A 24,672-nucleotide genomic window follows, 5' to 3' on the forward strand; every position below is an offset into this window, starting at 1 on the left:
ATGAGTATTTTAAAAAACGTTTTAAATTATTTCGAAACTCGCAGCTAAGGATTCTGGCTAAGATGCTGCAATACTCAAAAAGTTATTTTTCCCACTCCAATATACAAATTATCCTGCTTTTATGCATATTTTTATATAAATACTGTACTGTAAACTGAGCTCACACTGGCAGGTCAATACTGTCACCTGGAAAATTCATCCTAATAATACAGGCCACCTTGCTTACAGAAAGAGACACGCCAATAGGTCATGAATAGTTATTGCTCCTTTTGTTCATCTCCCTCCCTCTTTTTTGGCAATAGCAAAAGCACAGAGACTGTGCCACATAAACCCTGTGAGAAAGTGCCGCCTCTGTCAAGATAAGGAAAAACAGGTCGAAAAAGTTGTCTTGCAGTGTAGATTACTGTCCACTAGAGAGGGCAAGAAGCTCATCCCTCGTTTTTAATACGCTCATCGCCTTGGGACGAATTCAAAGGCTTGCTTTTTCAAGACCCTCAGATTTTTCACCCTTGCCGTGAAAGTGGACCCCATTCAGACAACAATTTCAGACGCGTGTCCAGAACGTCTTTTGTGATAAACAAAGACTCAAACTTAACCCAACACGGCAATGACATCATCAGATTCTCAGTCGAATAGTATCAGAGTTGTCAGAGTGCCACAAGAATCAGTAAAGAGTGATCACTGTTCTTTTTGTCAGTGGCTGTTTGGGCCACACTGAAAAGTTAAGTACAAGAGAAAGTCATGAGAACAGAGTCATCAAATGAGTTGCAGACCTGGGCTCAACCAGCTTCCCGAAACGCAAGTTTAGTTTTGGTGTTTGAACCTGAGAATGGTGTTGTTTTAGTCATAGAATTAAACCCTAACATTGCATGGGACAAAAAACAATCATGATGTCATGACAATTTGACAAAAAAATGTGTGACGCATTCCAAGTGTGCAGCACTAAGGTTATGAGATAGATCGATATGAAAATTTATTGTTTATTAAAATCTGGTAATTTGGGAATATGACTTGGGAATATGACTCATTCTCTTATAATGACAACAATCCTTTTCTACAATTACAATTATTATTATTATTATTTTGTGTGTGGCTCTACTGACCCTTATTAAACATCCTGATTCGACTTTACACAGATCGGTGTCAATTATGAATTTTTCTGTGGTATCAATCCCATGTGAATATGGGGGGTGGGGCGTTCAAGCGTCCAGAAATAAACAAGATATTTAAATCTTTATATACATTGGTCTATATTCTGATCGGATCAGTAATCAGTTTAAAAAAAGTTTATGATTATTATTTTTTTATTCTTCGATTGGTGATTTGATCCAAAATTCTGATTGAGTCGACCAAATGCAGTTCAAAGTTTACTAAACTGCAGATAAGAATGTCAGCGAAAGTCTTTCACGTCCTCTTTAAGTAAAAGACTTAAAATGGTCTGAATAATCAAAATATAGATTCAAATTCAACCAGTGAGGGGCACAGACTCTTTGTTCGGCGTCCTTAGCATGAATAAAAACACAGTACTCAGGTCTTGACTGCTTCAAAGTGCTTGTGAAAGAAAGAACATGCAGATCAAAATAATTTTTTTAGTGTTCTTTTTTTCCTCTCATGCAATTATTCATGTCCCCTTGACTCAGCTGTTCCATATATATATATATATATATATATATATATATATATATATATATATATATATATATATATATATATATATATATATATATATATATATATATATATATATATATATATATATATATAAAATTGACGACAAAAAATGTTTGCTTCCTATGTACAGCTAATAATGAGTAAGCGAGGATGTCAGGAGAGCAAGGTGTCAACTATCTGCATGAAGTGAGAATGAGCAACTTTTTTATGTGTCTACCTCAATGGAGGGCATTAAAATGCCACAGAACAGCAGAATATATGGATGTCAAAAAACATTTCAAATTTCATCATCAACAAATGGGCCCGAGAGCGTGCATGTTTTTTGTCCTGCTGAGGAGGGAAATCGTGAAGGGTGCGGTGGGTAGTTGGAGGGTAATCCCTACCTTACAGGTCAATTCCGTCATGAGGTTAAGTGCAAAGTAACAAAGATACAAACAACCACTCTGCTGCAATGACAAGCATTTCTCTTTCTATGGACGTATTGTACTGTAAAATCAAGGCGAGCCCAGATGAGGAGGGTGAATAAATTGAGGTAATAGTGCAGTGCCGCTCTGAAATGGAAAAATAAAACAAAAACCACCAAAATACTGTTTCTGGTTGCAACTTCCTCCGCAGAAAGATGAGGTGATTTTAAGACGCTAACACCTGCAGTGTTGAGCGGTTGAGAGGTGGAAGGTTGGAATTCACATCTATGAGAGGGGCGGTTGGGGTAGGGTGGGTGACAGGTGAAATGATCCAAGGTAAACGCTGCTACCTTTGAGGCTGCATTCCAAATTCACGCGGCATTATTTTTCAGTTCTAAAGATTAAAAAAAAAAACAAATCAACAGAAAGTTCTGATGCCAGTTGCCAGTGTCAACTAACAACTGCCTGGCTTCTTTCTTCCTGTGTGCACAAAAGAGTGTGCAGATTGTACATACATAACATGCCCCCCTACCCCAAACCTCCCTTCAGCATCTCGAGGCGCATCACAACATTTTCCTGATTAGGCTGATTTAAAAACTCGCCCTCGCCAATGTTGTTGCACAGTGTTGATACAATAAGACATGGTTGGATTTGTTTGGAACTGGGCCAGACACCTGAGGTTCTTGAACACTTGTACACAAATGCAGTCTTTGTAGCACACCTGTCAAGTAATTTCGACATCCCAGAAAGCTGACACCCTTTTCATTTCTTTGTTTTTGAAACAACTAGTGCAAGACGTGTTGAGTCCAGTCGGGCAGGGACACCTCCAGTTTGTTTTGAACCAGTCTCGACGAAAAATCAAGAGGCCCAGATGGTCCTTGTACCTGTGCGATTGTCCTGTTCACGAGGCTGAGGTTCTCAACATGAGGTCCACACCATGTTTGCATACACCCACCCGGCAAGTGTTGCGTGTGAGGATGCTTAATCCTCTCGTCAAGATGCCGAGGAAATGCTAATAATGGCTCAGTACATTTCTTTTGTCTTCTATGTGCGTTGTTTGTATGTATCTATGCGCGCATATATATATATATATATATATATATATATATATATATATATATATATATATATATATATATATATATATATATATATATATATATATATATATATAAAATGAATTTGTTTCTGGGAGATTTTACAGTGAAAAGGGAAAATGTGAATGACATAATTTGTCTCAGTGGAGGTGGGCCAACTTTAAATGAAAAAAAAGGACCCTGCCGGGAAATGATGAGGCAGCGCATGACGTCCATCCTCTCTGTTATTATGTCATTTGATGTGGCGCTTCTAGCATTTCCATGAGGAAAGTGTCGATAGGCGTGTCGCCTATGAGTTTGAAAAAGAACAAGTGTTCCAGACATTTGAGGCCGATGGAGCGCAGCGCCGGTAACCTCAGCAGCAGCTTGGCAAATCTGTGACACAGCCAGGTGATGAAGTTAGTGAGGGGGTGGATTAAGGGAATGTTAAGACCAATGTTTAGTTAGTTCGCATTATTCAGAGTCAGAGGTCATTTGCTCTATCAGAGAAATGGTGATGTATTGAATATTTTTGCTTTTTCTGTGCCAGTGTGAGTTAGCGAACAGTATTTTGGTTAATCATGTGTTCGTGGAATAAGAATGAAACAGAATACTTCATCAATCTCAGCGTTGGGCAATGTCAGAGTTTTCACAAACTATGATTGGCTAGTCACTAGCCAATCATAGTTTGCAAAAACTGCTCTTATCACTAGCCACTCATGACAAGAGCATCGTGGCCAGAGCTAGCACACTGTATCGGTCGTGACATGCATAAGCAAATACAGTAAAGTCTCGTTATATCGATATTCAAGGGAGTCCGAAAAAATATCGATATAACCGGGACTATCGATATATCCGACCCTGTTTGCATGTAATTTTCTCCGTGCGTGCATAGAAATAGTATCGATATAACCGGGACTATCGATATATCCGATATCGATATAACGAGACTTTACTGTATATTGTGTTGATTTAACGGAGGTTTTGTAAACCCACAATGGCTGAAGGAGAAGAAGAAATTGATTTGGCTGCAGATTAACTGTTAAAGCCATTTTCAAGATGGACTTTTCAAGAAAAAAATGGACATCATTAAGAAAGGATGGCCAATGATTTCCTGGCTAATGGTACCCTCTAATGGAATTGTAGTATATCACACTACACTTTTTTCAATCTGGATTGATTCAGGCGTAGCACTACTGAAGGCCTAGCAATGAAATCCATGGCTCCCCACTACCGAGAAAAATATCTCAAGCACGAGTGCAGTTGTCAAATTTGGCTAGCAGTGACATTGTCGGACATGTCACCCCTTTAAATTGATGAACTATTGGGTTAAATACTATTGTCTGACTAGCTCTGGCACACACAATGTTTTCTGAAAAAATAATTAAAGAAATTCCCTTTCAAGGATGTTCCGTAGGTCCTCAATAGGCTTGAGGTTACCGAATGGTCATAGAGATATTTTTTCCTTTTTAAATCCGGAGCAGCAAAAAATTCAGTGTTATTTGCAGCATGGAATGGGATGTTGTCTAGCATTCGAATGATTTTATTGCAAAGGACACTGTTTTCTTTTCTTAACGTGGTAGGAAATGACCACTGGGGAAACCGCAGCAGTTAATGTTACTTTTAAATTGTCTGTGTGTTATACCTGCCAGGTTGCTCAGGGTACTTGTGTTTGCAGTAGGCCTCTAAAGACGCGTAGACTTTCTCTCTGAGAGCTTCTACCTCGCTTGGATTTGACAGACCTTTGGAGTCTAGGAAGAGACACACACATAAATGACAACTTAGTGAGGCAAAATGGTAAAAAAAAAAACTATTTTTACCAGAGCGGTGGCCGTTTATTATTCCAAATTGAAGGAAGTCCACCATTTGAAACACAGATGAAGGGCAGGAATTTATGAACAACAAATTGAGCTATAACCTTCCGGCTTTTTGAGGACCTTTTGTACCTCGTATTATGAACAATCTGGCAAACTCTAATTAACAATAACTGAGGCAAAGGAGAGAAGTGGGGCCAGCAGGCCCGGCGGAGTCTCCCAACAAAAGTGGAACACAGAGGATCAGTGTAACTGGTGTGGTCTGGTCCACATTGGCCTCAGAGGGAGGGAGGATCCCACAGTGGGTCCCGTTGGTGGTTTGGTTTAATGGGTTATATTGACAAGACACCATGTTGTTGGTTTGTAACATGCAAAACATGCAGCTGAGGTCAAGGGAGTGATGGTGTCAGCCATTGTTTAACTAACGGTGAAATCAGGCTTCCCGAAAGATGTCTTTTTGTTCAAAACAGGAATTGAAGAACTGTATTGCCACCTTAATGTCTCAAAACTGTAAAACCTGAAAAAGTGAGGTTGACAGGTGTTTTTTTACGTGTGTGCGTGTGTGTGTGTGTGTGTGTGCGTGTGTGTGCGTGTGTGTGTGTGTGTGTGTGTGGGGGGGGGGGGCTCTCACAGAAAAACATTTCTAAATATTTTGCTTTTATGGCTCTCTTAGTCAAAAAGGTTTCCGATCCCTGGCAGATAGCTTTGTGAAAAAAAAGAAAAGAAAAAAAAAAAACATGTACCCGAAAGCTCACTTCTAGTTTACCTGGATTGAAAAGAACTATTGCTCGAAGGCACCCCAATTCTGTTTTATCCATCTGCATATCCCGCATCTTGGACACCAGCTCTGTGAGCACTCTGCACCAAAGACACAAAAAAGGTGGAGATAAAGCATCAGACATATTATTGGCGACAAAAAGTTCATGTTAAAAGTGTCTCCTCGCAAATCAATTGCAAAGGATATGTAATGTGTGATTGAGATCATTGGGAGGGAGCTACGGCAAATTCCCTCGCCTTCTTCGTCAATGTCACACCCCTCTTCATTCGGTTAGCCACACTTATTAAGGAGCTGTCATGTATCCCGAGGCCATGGCTGGCAAATATATTGACAGATGACGCCAACGCTGCTATTAATCCTCCTGTCATTTTTTTTAATCTCAAGAATGACACAAGCGGCAAAACAACAGACACTCATGAGGCAGTTCATTAGACACGCTCACAGAATCAAATTCCAGGACAAGAGGCGCAACAAATTGTGTTTACAAATGACATGGTATTTGATTCCACTTCAAATGAGATATTAGAAAAAATTTGCGGGGTGACATAGCGAACTACAATTACAACTTCTTTCATGTAAAATCAAAAACGGAACTATTTTATGTTCATAAAGATAAGGTTTGGAATGCGGCTTTTGTATTGGATCGTATTCGATTGTACGGAGGTATCGATGAAAAGGTTTCTTCAGCCGTCATCTGTTCTTCTTTGAAGGTGTCGGACATTTCGCTTCTCATCCAAGAAGCTTCATCAGCATACTAAAACTTTGCTGGTAGCTCTTCTATATATATATATATATTGTCTGCTATTATAGGTCCCTGCTCGAAGGTTGGGGGGAGCAGAGGACTATTCTCTTAGGCTACACTGATTACTTCTATTGTCCTGACCAGGCCTGATTGCCCCATTTGCTTTGGTATCACTTCATCAGCATCACTAAGCCTATGTGGTAACGATCTCAGGAGTGTGTTGTAAGCAAGATCAACATTGAACCTCACACTACCATGGTGATTTTGTGAAGGGTTATGTTGTAAAAATAGCTTGTTTTACTCCCCTTTCAAACCGACACCTTCAAAGAAGTCTGATGATGGCTGAATAAACCTTTTCATCGATCTGCCACTCATGAACGACTGAGAGCTTACACACACGTGTGCGGCGGTATGTAATGTGAAAAAGGCAGCATGTTTCCATTTTACAAATTAATGCAAAATGCAAATGCTTTGCAGCATAAGTTATCGCAAGAACACGGATGCTCAACAGATGCTGCAGCCGCCTGTGAGATATTAACGTCTGACAGTTTGTTGACCTGAAATATCAACAGCAGTCACCGGGGGTCCTTCACTGGAATTACTTTTTTTTTCGTGCCCTTTAGCGTTTGGCATAATTAATTATTCTAATGTGCTGTCAATGAGGAATTGGTTTGATTGTTTAGTGCTGAAGAGAAATTTGCTGTGAAAGACAATTCATGAACAACGTAATTCAAACAACACAAATAATTGAAGATGTGACAAAAAAAAAAACCTCGACAGTGGAGCCTCTAAAGTGAAACATAAAAACAAAACTGTATAGGTAATACCAAGGTAATAAAATGCAGGGGAGTGGCTTTGCATTTTCATTTCACTTAAGTACCGGTTAATTTTTTTCCAACCTATCCAAGGGGTGTCAAACTCTTTTTTGTTATGGAACTTAACATACTTTAGGCGGCCCCATAAAATGATGTGGGGGGCAGACTTGGCCCCCAGGAGTTTGACTTTGAGGCTTGTGGTGTATGCCTTTTGCACCATTGTGTCAGCCGTGCTTAATTTTACAGGTTCCACTGTTTGTTTGTTTTTTGTTTGTTTGGTTTGCTGTTTTTTGATAATGTGGTCACTCTTAAAGACATCACGATGGATATCCAAAACAGGCGGGTGAAATCTGCTTCGATTCATACGAGACAAATCCCCACCCAACACACACCTGTCAAAGATGGCTCCCACTCCAGCACTATGGGCGCTGTTGCGGTGTACGTGAAGCCCAGTCGCCAACAGGATTCCGTCTTTAACAGCGATCGAACGGTGCGAAAATGACGCAATGAGGAGTTCATTCCAACCTGCGGCAAAAGATGGTGAGAAGGATTGAGGAAAAGTGTGAAGTAATGGGAGAAAACAACCAAATCCTGGTACAAAAGTTCACACTGCTTTCAGGCAAAATCAAACTGACAACAAAAGGGCAGGACTAGAGGGGGTTCGGGTTGGGGGTGGGGGTGAGAGACTGCTATGATTCAATTAAGCTGCGTGGTGAAAGCGCTCAGGGTTCTCAAGCACCGGCATCGGGTTATTACTAAGACATCGGATTCATACTTTATGAAGAGACAGGCGTGTAAAAGGGATGAACTGTGGCTGCCAACACGATAAAGACAACAGGTTTGATGTGCCAAAGCAGGGGCTTGACACCGAGAGCACCGAAGACACAAGACGCTGATCTTTGAGTGACGGGGCTCCTTTAACAGTTCTGCCTGGCAACACTCGCCACTTCTCCCCAGAGTTGAGTTCGGTACGAGAGGAGCCGGGTTTTCTTTTTTATCTGTGATGCAGCAGAACTAAAGCGGTTATTTATAGAAAACCTGAGAGCTGAGAGGAGACGAGCTCTCTGGAATAATGTCTCGCTCGCTCTCTGCTTCACTCTCTCTTCGTCTCTCCATCACTTGTGTGTGCACAGCATAAAGACTGATGGGAGGATGTTTTTTTCAGGGGCGTTTAATAGCATTTCTTTTCCTCAAGGTGGATTAGGAATATGATGGTATAATTTGGAGCGACAGGCAGCCAACGGGGGCAATGTGCCGGGAGACCCCGACAGACTCTCCTGCATGTGATGTTGGTGAATGGAGAAGTGACAGACAAGTGAACTATTTGAAATCCTTACTTGGATGATTGTGAGCATCGACACAAATAACATAAGACACGGTTCTTTTTCTGCCTCTTGTTTTAGTCACGGGGAATTGAGAGCAACACGTGGCTGTGATGAGTGAGGGAACTCAGAGAAAATTACCGGTACTTTACTGTTTGGTATTAAAACCACCACATTATGTTGTCTATCCAATTAATGAAGTGGGAGTCAAGCGGAAATAATATTGTCAATAAAAATATATACTTTGACGAAAGTACCGGTACCTAAGGTACACCTTAGATCGCCGTTCACGTGAAATGCAGTCATTGCATGAGCACCACTGACAATAATACCCATCATTTTCCTTTTATTTATTTATTTATTTATTTATTTATTTATTTATTTATTTATTTATTTATTTAATGTATGTATTTGATGTATTTAATCGTGTATGTATGTATGTATGTATGTATGTATGTATGTATGTATGTATGTATGTATGTATGTATGTATGTATGTATGCGTGTATGCGTGTATGTATGTATGTATGTATGCATGCATGCATGCATGTATGCATGCATATATATACATGCAAACATTTATTTATTTATTTATCTGTTTATTTATTTATTTATTTATTTATTTATTTATTTAAATTTATTTGTTTAGTTTGTATTTATTTATTTATTTGGGATGGTAATGGGAGGAGAAAAGTCTTGGCCCAATCTGGTTTGATCATTTAGCTGTGACAATTCATCAATCCATCTATCCATTTGTAACACTGTTTATCCTGAATGTTGTTGTGTTGAGTTGCTGAAGCATATCCCAGCAGACTTCAGGCAGAAGGCAGACTATATCCTAAACTGTGATAACAATGAGTAAGTTTCAAAAACATGACGAACCCTTGGAAATACTACTAGCGAGTTGTCATTGGTTGATCAACATGTTTGTCAATTTAAACTTTTAAACTACAGTAAAGTCTCGTTATATCGATATTCAAGGGAGTTCGAAAAAATATCGATATAACCGGGACTATCGATATATCCGACCCTGTTTGCATGTAATTTTCTCCGTGCGCGCATAGAAATAGTATCGATATAACCGGGACTATCGATATATCCGATATCGATATAACGAGACTTTACTGTATGTCACAATGGAGGGAAACGATGACAGATGAGATTATAGTTTATAAGTAAAAGTGATGTAGAAGGAGAGAGAGTGAATTAATCTTTAACTTCCAGGCAGGAGGCTGAGAGTAAGAGCAACAAGCACACACACACTACTAAATATAACAACCACTACAATAACTACTACTACTACTATACTACTACTACTACTACTACTACTACTACTATGACTACAACTACTAATACTACAATTACTATTACTATGTAGAGGGAACTGGTAAAGGTTGTTAAATGAAAATTGTTCAATTATTTTGACTTCATAAACAAGTTTTAGTGGCTTGCTGGCATTTTTTTAATAGTTCGCTGAAGGAAAAAAAATAACAACAAACCCATTGCTGGGCATGAAATACAAGCTTGTTTTCTGTGTTTGGGTGAAACCATTCCATGTTTTAGTACCGATTACATAAAAAAACGGAATAAGCTCGAAACAACCTTTTTTTTTGTGGAGATGAAAGATGAGAGTTGAATTCTTCATCTGTGTTGACAGAACACAATATTTTTGGAGACTTTATAGATCAGTAAGAATGCTCTAAATTGGGAGGCACTCAAGAGGTTGCTTTTCTGAAAATGAAAAATTGGAGTTGAGGGTTGTGGTCTGTGGCAGAGTTTAAGTGTTCTCAACCAAACCCAGCTGTAGTTTTTTTTTCTTTAAACATGGCTGAAGAATGTGCCTTCAAAGTTCCTGAAACTTTAGAAAGCAAAATTCCCACCCAACCCCACCCCGGTTTGCTGGGTAAATAAATAAAACAGTGATTTCCGTAATTGAAACAGACATTGTTCTTATGAATCGCGTACACTTCTTTTGACTTCCTGTGGAAGCTTTCTGTGGTCAAAATGAACCATGTGATCAGGATTCAACCTGCGCACTCATTGATGCATGTGTGTCCCATGACTTCATCTGTCACATGCTATTAATTTAGGAAGTATAATTTGTCTGTTCTTAAAACTAACAGTGGCGGGCTGTGGATTTCATTGCTAGGCTTTCAGTAGTGCTACGTCTGAATCAATCCAGACTGAAAAAAGTGTGGTGTGTGTTATATACTACAATTCCACTAGAGGGTACCATTAGCCAGGATATAACTGACCAACCTTTCTTCAGGATGTCCATTTTGTCTTGAAAAGTTCATCAACCGCTATTAATTCAACACAATATATTTGCATATGCAGCTCGCTACCGATACAGTGTGCTAGCTCTGGCCAGTATGCTCTTGACAGTAGCAGTTTCCACAACTATGATTGGATAGTGACTAACCAAATTATCGTGTGCGAAAACTCTGATGTTGACCGGCGCCTTCAAGAAGGCGTTGGTACTCCTTATGGGTTGCCAACTCGAAATCGGTTTGGTTAGAGCAACAGTTTGACATATTTGATGTGACAGGGCCCGCAGAACGGATTGTGAAGGCGTCAAAATATAATTAACATCAGTCCGTGATTCAGATATTTTTAGGCCAGCAGACACGGCTTTGCGGGCCTTGACGGTCCACCAATGAAATCTAATAATAATAATTGCCATTGTGGATGAATTCGGTCAGACAAAACATTTGAGTGGATTTTGAACTGACCTGCTCGTAAAAGAATGACCTGGTCATCCAGTGGCAGCTCTGAGAAGTGGGGAATCCTTTTGGCCCACTCAACCAAGGTGAAGAGCTGTTTGTCTGCGGCCTGACAGATATTTGTCACTGGGTCGTTGGGCTGCAAAGAAGGAAAGACAGAAATACTTCAAGTTGGGCATTTATGTACTGGATTCAATTATCATTCAAAGTTTTGTTTTTGATTAAGTAACTTTTTATATAGAAGTGGTGCAATCATGACAAAAACATTAATTATATTGGGGATAATGTGTCAAATTTCCATGCAATAAATATATATAATATGTAATAAATAGCCTGAAATTGGGTCATTATCTAATATGTCTTCTTAATGAACTGTACAGAAAAAAGACTTTTATAAAGCAGGCTTCTTTTTGTGGTTCTTTAAGCAGGCAGAAAGCAGCTGTTTGGGCCATTAATGGAGCTCAAGAGGCCAAAGCTGATATTTCACAACAATGTATTAATGTGACTTCTACAGATTGGTCATGGCTTCACTGTTTTTTATACGTCATTTACATATTGAAAATGCCACCATTTCCATGGAAGAAAATTAAATATAGACTGAAAAAAAAAACTTCGAAGAGGGGCTGATAAAGGTCACGCTGCCTTTGTTCATTTCGCTGGCAAAATAGGAACACTGGGTAGTTTCTGTGCGAATTAAAAAGCCCGCATGAATCAAGCAGGAAGAGTCATCTCATTGATTTCATTTCATTAGAGCCACTCAAGTTATGAGAGCGGATGAGCATAAAAGCTTGCAGAAAGGATCAAACAAATGAACACAGCGATTATTTTTCAAGAACTTCACATATGACACCAGAATAAGGCTTTTGTCAAGCCGTTCTTCACTTTGTGAAAACATGGGAAATGGTCTGCTATTAGTTTCATTTCAAGATAAATTCACACAGATGAATCTATGGGGAACACAACAGTGTGTTGTTGCATGTAAACAAACCTATGCAAGGGGAGCCTCTTTATACTTTCTATAATAGCCTTTTTTTCCTTCCCATGTCACCGTTTGGTATAAACCGCGCATTCAATATTCAGAACTACCAGTTTCGAGCGATAATGAGTCTGTACGTCAGCTTTTATTGAAAGAGAAGCTGCGCTGAATAAGTAAGACAATTAAGGTTAGCGTGGTGGTGTACCCTCAACAAGTGTTTCAACAAATGGGGATATATATTGGCCTCTGCTTCACTTTTGGAACTAACCTTTTGGTACAAGGAGTCATGATAAGTGGTAAAAAAACAAACAAACAAACAAACAAACAAACAAACAAACAAACGTCTGTGTAAGCTCTCAGTCGTACAGGAGTGGTCCATCGATGAGAAGGTTTCTTCAGCCGTCATCTGTACAAAAGTGAAGGTTTCGGACGTTTCGCCTCCTATCCAAGAGGCTTCGTCAGCGAACTAAAGTCTGACTGGTCGTATCGGCCCCATTTATATATCCCTAATGTCCAGACATGGTGGCGCCGGACACAGCTATGATAGGTCCCTACTCTCAGGTTGGGGGGGGGGGGGGGGCAGGGGACCCCTCCCTGTGGCCCCACTGATTGTTCCTACATTCCTGACTAACGACTGGCCTATTACCCCCACTCCCCCCGGTATCACCTCATCAGCATAACGACCCTCATCAGCATTGCGAAAGTTGCCTAACCTGTTTTGCCTAAGCAGGCTATTGTATGAACGATCCAAATTGAACCTCACCCCACCAGACCGGTTTAATGAAGGATTTTGTTGTTTTATAAGAATCGCTTCTTTTACCCCCCTTTCAAACCATCTATGTTCTTTCGCTAAGATTTTAACCTCATTGTCGTCAAATGAGTGGTTGCTAGCTTTTAGGTGCAAATGTACTGCCGATTGAGGCCCACTAGTATTATCCCTGCGATGTTGATAACGTCTTTTTTTGAGAATTTGTTGAGTCTCCCCAATGTACTGCTCTTTACAATTTTCATTCTTACAATGTATGGAATAAACTACGTTACTTTGTTTTTCATTTGGTAGCCTATCTTTTGGATGCACAAATTTTTGCCTTAACGTGTTTATCGGTTTGAAAATGGGGCCGATACGACCAGTCAGACTTTAGTTCGCTGACGAAGCCTCTTGGATAGGAGGCGAAACGTCCGAAACCTTCACTTTTGTACAGATAACGGCTGAAGAAACAAACGAGAAAAAAAATAAATTAAAAAAAATATATATATGTATGTATATATCGTATTTTCTGGTATATAAGGCGCACCCAAAGGTCTTCGATTTCTTCAAAAGATAACCTTCTACACAGTTGTGCATATATATATATATATATATATATATATATATATATATATATATATATATATATATATATATATATATATATATACTACTTACTGTAGCACCTTAGAATGTGGTGTGCCGTATACATATTTGGAAAACTTTTATATATTTATATATGATATTTGGAAAACATTTTTCATTCATTGAATGTGCACCTTCTAGCCCGGTGCGCCTTATATATGGAAAAAAAGTTTGAAAATACACCATTCATTGAGGGTGCACCTTATACTTCGGTCGATCTTATACACCAGAAAATCTGGCGTATATACTGTATGATACAACTGAAAGTTTGGTCCAGAACTTACTGGATCATGCATTTTCCAATTAATTAGGTCATTGAATGTAGTCCTTCCCTTGACATAATACTTTGGTGAAATAATTGTCCAAGCACTTGTTAAGAACCTCTGGAAACAAAGACGGAGCACACCCTTGTGTATTTTAAATGAGGTAAGTCTTCTTATGTTTGAAGTATCCCCGTGTGAACTTGCACACGAACATAATCTGCAGAACCTCCCGAGTTTCTTTCTCCAAAGCCAGTTGATCGATTCTAAAAGCTTGGAGGATCCAAACTATCAACTGCACCTCTCAAGAGGAGATTAGTTCAGGATGAAGGAGAAAGCGTCCCTCCACTCACGTCCTCCTTTTGTAACACACAGACCAGAGACATCGCTGTCTGTCCTCCGTATTCCCTCCCTTCGGTGTGAAACTCACACTGACTGCTCAATATCACAGAGTGGAAACAAGGAAAGAAAAAAAAGTTAGAGGAGACACAAAGACTCTTGGAAAATGAAAGTGGTGTCGTATTCTTCAGTGGGAGAGTGAATACGGGCAACTCATGAATATTGCAGCATCTGATCTCCTTGGGAGATGCGGTCGCTGTAGTTGGGCATGACGGATATCGTGAGACGCTCTTCCTCTCAAAAGCACATAAACAAATCAGCTAATTCATCGCAAAAAAAGCGTCATCCACAGTTGAAACAAAAGACGACTACAATGTGTCTCAACGTTACAACACAGTTAATATTCTCGTCTTATAAGTCCCAGAGTTGTCGTTAAAGACGGCGAGTCTCATGAATGCTGCATGACTATCTTAGCGGTGTTTACACTGACCCGGATTCTTAGCCTCTGTTAGTGAAGATGACAGGGAAATTTTCCTGCAGCAATCACCAGGCATCACATTGCTGTAGTCACTGTTCAAGTCTCAAAGTAGCATTTAGGATATGATTTGGTCACAAACCATGGGGTGAGCTGGTGGGGGCGGCTTCCAAGAAGCATCAATTTCACTACCGTTTAGCAAGCCCTTCCATTGCGAGTGACAAACAATACTTAACGGTAAAGGGGGAAAAAAAAACTTTTATGCAAGATAGGGGGGAAAAATGCCAAGCATGCACATTCTCCTTTAAAAATACCATCGCTCGGGGAGAATGATTTCACTTTCAGTTTTTCATTCTTCTTCTTCAACCAGTCCATAACAGTGTGATAAGGAGGAAATTGGATGCGCAACACATCAGCATGAAAACGAATTAGTCATGTATCCTACTTTTTTTTTCACTCATACGTCAGGAGCTTGGATGAATCATCATTTAATGATCATTTAAATAACACAACAGCTTTTGCTGGCATTTCAATGAAGAACTGCAGATTTACAGGAATAAGGGTACACACACTTGAGAACATCTGTCCAGAAAAAAACACCTGCAGTACTAGGTAAGTAAAGACTCTCCCTCATCTTAAGGAAAGGCCCTTTATTATCCGAGTGGAAACACATGACCCACACGTCATTAATTTTTATTCTAGGTCAACATGAGATAAACAAACTTCATTCAGCTTGGCCAGACCCCAGCCATAAGACGGTGGTGGTTGCCCATTCATGCTTGTGCACTCATGGTCAGGACCTTGTGATTAATTATGGCACGGGGGACTGCTTCTCAATGGAGATCTTTTTGTGTGTGGGGGGGGGGGGGGGGGTGCTTGGTGAGGCAGGGAATGTGACTTGAGAAGGGTCCTTGTGGTGAAGATACCCCGCAAGGCAATTATTTTGCTGATATCTCATGTCACAGTTTGGTTAAGTGGACTGTTATTCAAAATTGGGATCCCGGATGTAGCTAAGTGTCCATTTTTAAGACCAGCATAGCCTCAAAGGGGTTTCTTTATTGGACCATACAAAGCAATGGACAGACACATTTTTTGTTTAAATACAGCAGAGCCTTAAAATATGAATGGACTTTGTTTTGCAAATTTCCCCATTGTGGGACGAATAAAGGTTTTCTGATTCTGATTCTGATTCTGACTTGAGGCCTGACTATTCATTCATTCATTTCATTTCACACACTTTTCTCTGGCACCCAACTAAGATCCCTTCATTAATTATATGAGCCGCTTATCTTCACGAGGGTTGCGGGGTTCTGCGCCTATCCCAGCTTCGGACAGTCTGCGGGGGAGAGCCTGAACTGGTTGCCAGCCAATTGCAGCCCAGACAAGATCTATTATCAAGCAAATGCATTATAAATACATCAACTTTTATGAACCACTTCATGACATATACCACCAATAATTCTAATCATAATAACAATAACAAATAATGCTTATCGATGAAAAGGTTTCTTCAGCCGTCATCTGTACTTCTTTGAAGATGTCGGACGTTTCGCTTCTTATTCAAGAAACTTCGTCAGCAAACCAAAATGACTTAGTTTGCTAACTTTCCGTCTCCACTGTGTCAAAGACAGCCCACATGGCCAGCTGTTGCAGAGAAACTTCGTCAGCAAACCCCCCATAGAAGTGGAGAATAAGCTCAACAAGCAGTTCGTATGTGTGACTGCACACTCTTGACCAGAACTGGTAAACGTGCAAGGGGTACACTACTAACATCTGTACTTAAAAGTCCTTATCTAACATTTTCTAATGATGATAACCATGATGGATATAACAACTTGAACCTTCAGGTCAGAACAACTGTGCAAATCAAAATGTTACCAGAGGTACATTAGTGTGGTTTGCAATAAATCATCATGGCTTTGGATTTCTTTTTTTTTTTTTTTTTACATAATTATTTTTAATGTTGTTTGCAGTTATTGCCGCAGAGAAGCTGAACCAAAAACACACTCATTTTCCTCGGTTGCTGTGTGAAAGTAAAAAGAAAAAAAACTCTGTGCCACAGGAAGCTGATGTACCTTCAATGTTGGTGAAAAAAGGCTGAAACACACTAAGTGAATGAGTGAGTCAGAGCATCTGAGCTGACACCCTAATGTCAACGCTCATCTCCCACATGTCTATCTGGACTCCAAAAATAGCTCCATTTACTCACATAACAGCCTTTACATCTCCACTTTCACTTCACAGGACATTTCCCTTCCCCTGAAGCGGACGAATCCCAGAAGAAGCGCTCCGCAGAAGCTCTTGCCGTCCCCCCCCTAACTCTACCCAACACCTTCTTCGACAGCTTCACCTTCCCTCTCGCCCTCCTTTAGACTGCGACATAACTCCCATGTTTCTCATGCTCCAGCAGAATTCCTGAGAAAGCAGAGACTATGCGGGGATGCTTTCAAGAACAGTCTGTCTGTTGTATTATTCATACCTTTTCGTCTCCACTGTGTCAAAGACAGCCCACAAGGCCAGCTGTTGCAGAGGGAATATGGGGGAAGGGAGCTGGAGGGGGACTGGTAGCGAGGGGAGCTCATACAAGGTGAGCAAGGAGAAGTCTCCTCATGATCACAAGCAGTCCTTGTCAAGGGGACACGAAAGAGGAGCTATAATCGGACCAAAAGGGAACATCTTTAACAGCAGATATCAGGATGCGAATTGACTTTGTAACGCAGGGGTGCTTAAGTCCATGCCTCCAGAGACCCGCTCAAGCCTATTTTGGATGTTTAACTCCTCCAAGCCACCTGATTAAAATCATCAGATCATCAGCCAGCTGTGTAGAATCCTGACAATCATCCCGATCATTTTGATGACGCGTGTAATTGAGTTCTCTCTGAATATCGTTACACCGGTAAAATATACCGGTAAACAAACAAACAAACAAACACACAAAAATACATAATAAAACAAAGAAACAGATAAATACATAAACAAAGGGTGCATACATAAATAAATAAACAGAGAAAAAGCAAGCAAATAAATAAATTAATTAATAAATACACCAATACATCCATAAACAAATAAACAAATACACAAATGAATAAACAAACACATAAATAAATAAATACATTAATTAATTCATTAAAAAAGGCTAACTCACTGAATTGGATGGAACCCCAAGGTTGGTGTCGATGTAGGTTTCGGTTTTGGGTTCCACTGCTTGCTCGGCTTCCAGGATCTTCTCCACGGGCATGTCCTCATTGGCAAAGCTGGTCGATTCCACCTCATTCTCATTCTTTTCCTTGGCTCGCTGGCGCTCCTCCTGAACGGCTGCATGTAATAAAACTGGTTCCGGTCACTACTGCTGTTTCTTATTTTATTAAAAGCAGAAATATCTTGCATGGTCAAAAATTATCAAACATCCCACCAAAGCTAAGACTGGCACACTTTACCATATACGGTATACACAGTCTTGTATTATGATTCTTATTCTTCATATTGTTATTTTCTTGGGAGTATTGGAGGGTGGGGTCAGGGGAGGATGGGCAGATACCATCTTTGATAACCAGAGAGTAAGCCATACACAACATAACATCTCAGTTGGGTTACGGTACGGACATTGCGGTGACCAAGAGTGTTCAGTTTGAAAATAATACCTCCCACTCAGCTATCCAAATTTGAGTCCAATCTATTAGGACATCATGCAAAAAATAATGGTGAATCTACAATAATTGTGAGAATCTACTTCTCGCTCAGTCCATCCTTTTTACAATCTGCTTCATCCACACACAGGTCGCGGGAGGTTCTGGTGCCTATCCCTGCTGCCTTCAGGCAGTAGACAGGGGACACCCTGAACCGGTTGGCAGCCGATCGCATGGCACAAATTGACAAATTGTGACTCACAGCTAGGGAGAATTTAGAGTGTTTCATAAACCTGCCATGCATGTTTTGGGATTGTGAGAGTACCCGGGGAAAACTCATTCAGGCCCAGAGAGTACATACAAACTCCACACAGGAAGGCCAAAGCTGGAATCGAACTCTGCACCTCTACATTGTGAGGGTGACGCACTAACCGCTGGACTACCTAACAACCCTATTTGCAATAAAAAATTGCAAAAGAAATTGGCTTTTCCATGCTTCATAGCTACTAGGACAGGATATTACACGCAGGACATGTGCAAAAAGCCTTGAGTGATCACAGTGTGGCTGAGCCTACATTGCAAGTAAACACATACAAACGAGTTCAGTCATCAATAATTGCTTCAAAACCGGGCATAGAGCTTTGCGGGAATGCTCAAGGACTCATTTTTTTCCCTCACAAAGCAATGTGTTTTTCATGCGGTCCTCCATGACAAACATCTGGCGCCCATTATTCACAAATCATTTATAAACTCATAAACAATGCACGCCTGTCACTGGCGTGTGGTCGCCGAGCAGTCTTAGTTTCAGTCACAATGCAAATAAAGGAGGTTTTCATTTCGAACATTCATTTTTTTTAGATGTTGCACACACTAAGTGGTTGGGGCAGAACGGTCGTGGTCCTGTCATCTGATTGGCTTGACAAGGAAATGGTTTCTGTGCTCAGCAGACACAGAGACTGATTGTGGTGAAGGCAAGAAGAACCGTAACTCCACCCTTGAATTGTGAGAGGAAAAGATGTGTGTGTGTGTGTGTGTGTGTGTGTGTGTGTGTGTGTGTGTGTGTGTGTGTGTGTGTGTGTGTGTGTGTGTGTGTGTGTGTGTGTGTGTGTGTGTGTGTGTTTTAGTGTATGCACGTGTATTTTTTTCTTTGTGTTTTGTGTTTTTCTTTGTGTTTTAGGGGTTGGGCATGTGTAAAAAATTACTTGTGTGCCGATTTCAGAGTTTTCAGAGAGAAAAGTTTCGAGACGAAAAACTTGATTTTTGGCTATTTTAAATTGATGCTTGCAAACACACCTCAAAAAGCGCACATACACACGCACACAAAAACACACGTGAGTTTCCAGAACGATCTGTTTTCATACGTTTCTGCGGTCACAACGAGGGGTGCTTGCAGTGGTTGTTCAAGGAGGAGAGGGAAAGGGGCCCCACTTGAGAGGATCTGCTGTCTGGCGGTGGAGGTCATTCCAAGGGTAAAATACTTGTGTTGGAGTCAGAGAGAGGTGAAGAGGGCTGAAATCATGTTAACTTTACTCTTCACCTCCCTCCTCCTCCTCTTACTCCTCTCTACTGACTCCAATAGTATAAATTTATATAATCCTTTTCCTGGTTCTGCGGATTCACTTAGTCTTTTGGGCTACGGCTGCCTTGTTTTGTCATGGCTACCCTTGGGGTGTCAGAGGGTGGCCTGTGCAGCACCGTGCGTAAGCCAAGTGAGAGTCAATGATAATATCCTTTGCCGATAGAGGAGAGGTCAAGTAAAGGTCAACACAAACTAGCCTTGTATCGAAAGAGTTGAACTCAGGCACTCAGGTACGAACACATATGCTGTTAGTTAACACCCATGCAACGTCTTTAATCATTGCCTCCCGTATGCGTCACTCAGTCTGCATATGTCTGGATTTGGGAATAGCGGTGGCCATCGTTGCAGGAGTGATTGGTGCTTTCAATGTGCGAAACAGCTTTGAACAGCACTGCTGAAAGCGGTAATACTTTTAACACTCTCACGAGGTGTTAAAATTCACACACTCAGGTCTGTGAGCACCCTCACTTATTCCCCAGGGGATTTATATTTAATGGATTCGTTCAGAGGTGATCTAGTTTGATTTCAATTTCCAAATTACGGTCATGGACATACAAAAATTGTCTAGGTAAAAATGTGCCTTTTGTGAAAGGTCCAACACATATAAATTGTTTTGAATATTTCTCTTTTACATGCAGCAAATCAAGTACAACAAATACATTTGTGTGGCAGCAACATGCATACATCTTAGCTGTGTGCCTATCATTGTCAGATTTCACCCTGTTGACTAAAAAGCACACCAGGACAGTAGAAGAAACGGTCAGAACCACTCACGAGAAGTTATTTTAAATGTCAGTGTAAACGTCAGTGTAAATGTGATGTGCTTCCCAAATGAAGCACGTGAGTCAATAAATGTCGACAATTTGGCATTTCATAACATAAACTCGCACAATATGTGTTCTGCGGGTGAAAAGCAGGTTCACACTAATATGGGAGCTGTTCTCAACAATTGGCAGGTTTCTGAGAATCAGCGGGGTTGCGAGTGAAAAAAGACGGAAGATGTAATACAAGGAGAGATTCGCACGCCCCCTTTTCTGTTTTCATATCTCCAATCAACAGAGCATCTCGCCCCCAGGGAAGCCTCATTTCATAAACTCCGTACAGAGTTTCCATATCCGCCAACGATTAGCTTCTTTGGGTTGCAAAAGCAGAAACAAATATTTCTGTTAAAACATTGCTTGAAGGAGTGAATTTTATAGTCGTACCATTATGTTAAACTTACTGGGGGCAAATGAGGTGTAAAGGATTTATCAAAAAAGCTCATTGAAAAATATAAAGAACCTTACAAGGCCATACCACATATTGATAATGGACAAGGTTCGACTCTACTAGGCAATGCAAAGAATTTTTTGCAATCTAGGCTACGTTGGACTGACTTGCGGGAGCTTTTAGTTTGACAATCTAAATTCAAGTAATGGAAAATTAAAGGAAGTTTGAGTGTCCAGTATGGAATGCACCATGCACCATGCAATAAGTTTGGTTGGAGTCATTGGAGCAGAGGTGGGGAGGGTTGAGTAAGTGTGACTATCCTCAACGGTATGTGCTGTACCTTCTCTCTTCATGCCCATCGCTAGACACTTTTGGTAGCGGCAGTATTGGCAACGGTTCCTCTGCCGTTTGTCAATGACGCAGTCCTTGTTGTCGCGACACGTGTAGGTGAGGTCTTTGCGTACCGTCCTCTTGAAGAAACCTTTGCAGCCCTCACAGCTGTATACCCCGTAGTGTTTACCTGCGGAATACAGGTGCATTTTGTCAATTGTAGTGATCGTTCCTGATGAGGGAGCAAACACAATTAACACCAAATTGAAAGACAATCACATTGGCAAAATGAAATAGTTTTGCTGTTTTCTTTGTATTGTGTGTACTGTATTTTCCAGTGTATAAGGCGCACTCCAAATGAATGGTGTATTTTCGAACTGTTTCCATATATAAGGCGTACAGGACTGTAAGGTACAACTTCAATGATTGAAAAAAGTTATCCAAATATAATATATAAATTATAAAAGATTTCCAAATATAAAGCACACAAGATTAAAAAGCGCTACCGTAGAGGCTGCGGCCATGCACAACTTCTTCTACAGGAGGAAATGGAGTCGGTGGTTTCTGACGGTAATTGTTAGACCTGTTATGGCTCAATATTACTTCACATATATGGCGCAGTGGCGTATAAAGCGCAGGGTAATCCTTTGAAGAAAATCAAGGTTGTTGGGTGCACATTATACACTGGAAAATACAGACGCTCCCCACCTTATGAACGAGATAAGTTCCAAGTGTTTTTGAGTTGGTGACGAGTCCGTACTTTACGTCACTGAAGGAACGCCCCTGACCGAAAACATTGTAGCAGTCCTTCCATCACGTCAATGCATTTTGCTGTACTTTGGTCTGAAAACGTCGTGTAGGACCAAAAAGAGGCAGAAGAGGGCGACAAAGCTCCATGTAAGCAATTAATCAGCCTGTGGAAACGGGCTGATTAATTCCTTACACGGCTTTGTCACCATGTTCTGCCCTTTTTGGGTGCGACTTTTCCCACCCCTGATGCCACAAAATGACAGAATAAATTATTTAATCGATTACAAACATGTATGCTTTCCTCTTCAGAACTATTTGAATCATATTCATAACTGGATGAGTAACAAGAAAGCATCTTTTCCGAATCTGAAGCCATTGCTTTGATTCTCGAGCAAGGCAAGACGTATTGGCGTTACACCACGAACAAGGGGGCGGCACCTTCTGAAACTGACCACTTCCGGTTTCAAATTGAAGCACATTTTAGACACTTTAAGTCATTTTTATTGGTGTTTTGCATTTGACTGAAAATATCATACTGCATGTTTTGGTTATTTTAGATGCTATAAAATGTTTTTCTGATGTCAGTTAGGAAACAAAAAAGTGACGTCGGTTACCCTTTAAGTCAAACACTGAATGTGGAAGAATAAAAAACAGACACTCTAACAGTCGTAAAATAAATTCACATCTACTGTAGTATGATGACATAAATCCTTGGGTCTTCAGTAAGCCATTACTGAAGCTACTACTACTGGCACGTAGTTACTGAATTAAGTGCCAGCAGCCATTACTTTTTTTTTGCTTCTACGCAGCCAATTGCAAGCGAGCTCTGTGGATCGCCCTGATCTCATTGGCAACACAACATAGTGTGCACTGATTGGTTGGCCTTCGTGTCCATCGTGTAAACATCCAGCCCTTGAAACCAATGTGTCTGTGCGTGCGTGTGCGTAAAGCACAGCTGAGACCCCCCAGAAAAAGGCTCGCAATACAAAATTTAACTTAGAGCAGTGTCTGAAACTCATGACAAAAAGTTACTGGACACCAGGGCAGACAACTCTGAAAAGTTGAATATATAACAGAACAATACTTTAAAATTGAGTAAATTAAGTAATTGATGTACCTACCACAAATGCTCCTTTGCTTAATTTATCGTAAATATCCCTGGCTGATGATTTTGAAAAAGTTGTCGGCCACCCGGGCGGAGACGTTATGTAAATTGTACGCCCAATGCAAAAGTTGCACAGCCCGGGCGTCCGGGCAGACGTTATTTCAGACACTGCTTACAGTATCTCTGTACAAACGTTTTCGGCATACCCGCAAAAATGTTCATATGTAACATTGTTCGTAACATGAATGCTTGTAAGTCAGGGAGCGTCTGTACGGTATTCAGTAATCAGTCGGATATTATGAATTGGAACATATCTTTACATATTGCCATTATCTGTTTAAAAACAATACACGAGAAAGGGAACTAAATCGCATAACTGAGGCAAATCCAAATGCAATCCTTGTGTTGTAGTGATAAAAGTCACACTTGCTCAAAGTTGGCCTCGTCCTACTTGGGTGTGACATGTTATATATTAAAATGAAAAATTACATCACTGAAGAGGGAAGACATAACAAAGAATACTTTTGTGGATAAAGAGGCACTCATTTACTTAAAGATTGCTCATGCAAATATGGTCATACACTTATTGTGTTCAAAACAGAAGTAAAGTCATCAACTAATCAGGCGCACCTAATGTGCAAAATTGAAATTCAGATTTATTTGGGGAAGAAAAAGCAGGCTTCTATGGTTTTCCCTGCATACAATTTGAACAATTTGAAATGCACATAATGATAAATATCAAGCATGTCATCATTATGGCAACTTACCTGAGGATCGGTCCCCACAGATGGCGCAGATGTGTTTGGTGAGTGACAGCACCGTGCCAGAGGGCTGAGCGGGTACCTTCATCACACCGTTGAGGCCCAGCGGGGGCTTAATGTCCTCCGTGCAGCTGACCGAGTTCATCGGGGAGTTCAGCTGGAACATCAACATACACAAATATATGCAGCAACAGGTCATAAAAGTTCCGCTGAACACACAATTGATATGAACAAACACTTCCTCCTTTGTGTAGCTTAACTGGTGAGCATTATGCTTCAAGATCAAACATGTCAAAAGTTATGCAATTTGGAGTTTGACAGAAATGCTCATTTTGGAGATGAACTGCCATTCAATGTGAGTGCCTCATACGATTTCCCTTTTAGTGGATGTTTTTTTTTCCATTAGCTCTGTGAAAGGAGGACATTGATAACAGGTAACACATTTCACAGTTAGCTGACCGAGTTTTCTTTCACTCTCATGGCAGTCCGAGAAGAATTTTAATACTTTTGAGCAAAAAAATATAG

The 24,672-nt window shown here is 40.5% G+C and overlaps 1 protein-coding gene across 2 annotated transcripts in view; it reads right to left on the reverse strand.

The window, feature by feature from the left end:
• Positions 1 to 3,268: 3,268 nt before the first annotated feature.
• The window catches only part of rxraa (retinoid X receptor, alpha a), an 84,960-nt gene continuing 63,556 nt past the window's right edge, over positions 3,269 to 24,672 (reverse strand). Inside the window, exons 4-11 of one of the 2 annotated variants that reach the window (XM_089020140.1) lie at positions 24,154 to 24,304; positions 21,542 to 21,721; positions 17,933 to 18,117; positions 11,354 to 11,483; positions 7,693 to 7,825; positions 5,732 to 5,823; positions 4,797 to 4,902; positions 3,269 to 3,547 (exon numbers count right to left, since the gene is read on the reverse strand). In XM_089020140.1, coding sequence (XP_088876266.1) covers positions 3,400 to 3,547; positions 4,797 to 4,902; positions 5,732 to 5,823; positions 7,693 to 7,825; positions 11,354 to 11,483; positions 17,933 to 18,117; positions 21,542 to 21,721; positions 24,154 to 24,304 — 1,125 coding nt within the window. In that variant the 3' untranslated portion in view covers positions 3,269 to 3,399. The remainder of the gene's footprint in view (positions 3,548 to 4,796; positions 4,903 to 5,731; positions 5,824 to 7,692; positions 7,826 to 11,353; positions 11,484 to 17,932; positions 18,118 to 21,541; positions 21,722 to 24,153; positions 24,305 to 24,672) is intronic. The other variant, XM_089020141.1, reaches the window with a different exon arrangement.

Source organism: Hippocampus bargibanti, linkage group LG18 (genome assembly GCF_051943395.1).
Source record: "Hippocampus bargibanti isolate YZ-2025 linkage group LG18, ASM5194339v1, whole genome shotgun sequence".
NCBI classification, from domain to species: Eukaryota; Metazoa; Chordata; class Actinopteri; order Syngnathiformes; family Syngnathidae; genus Hippocampus; species Hippocampus bargibanti.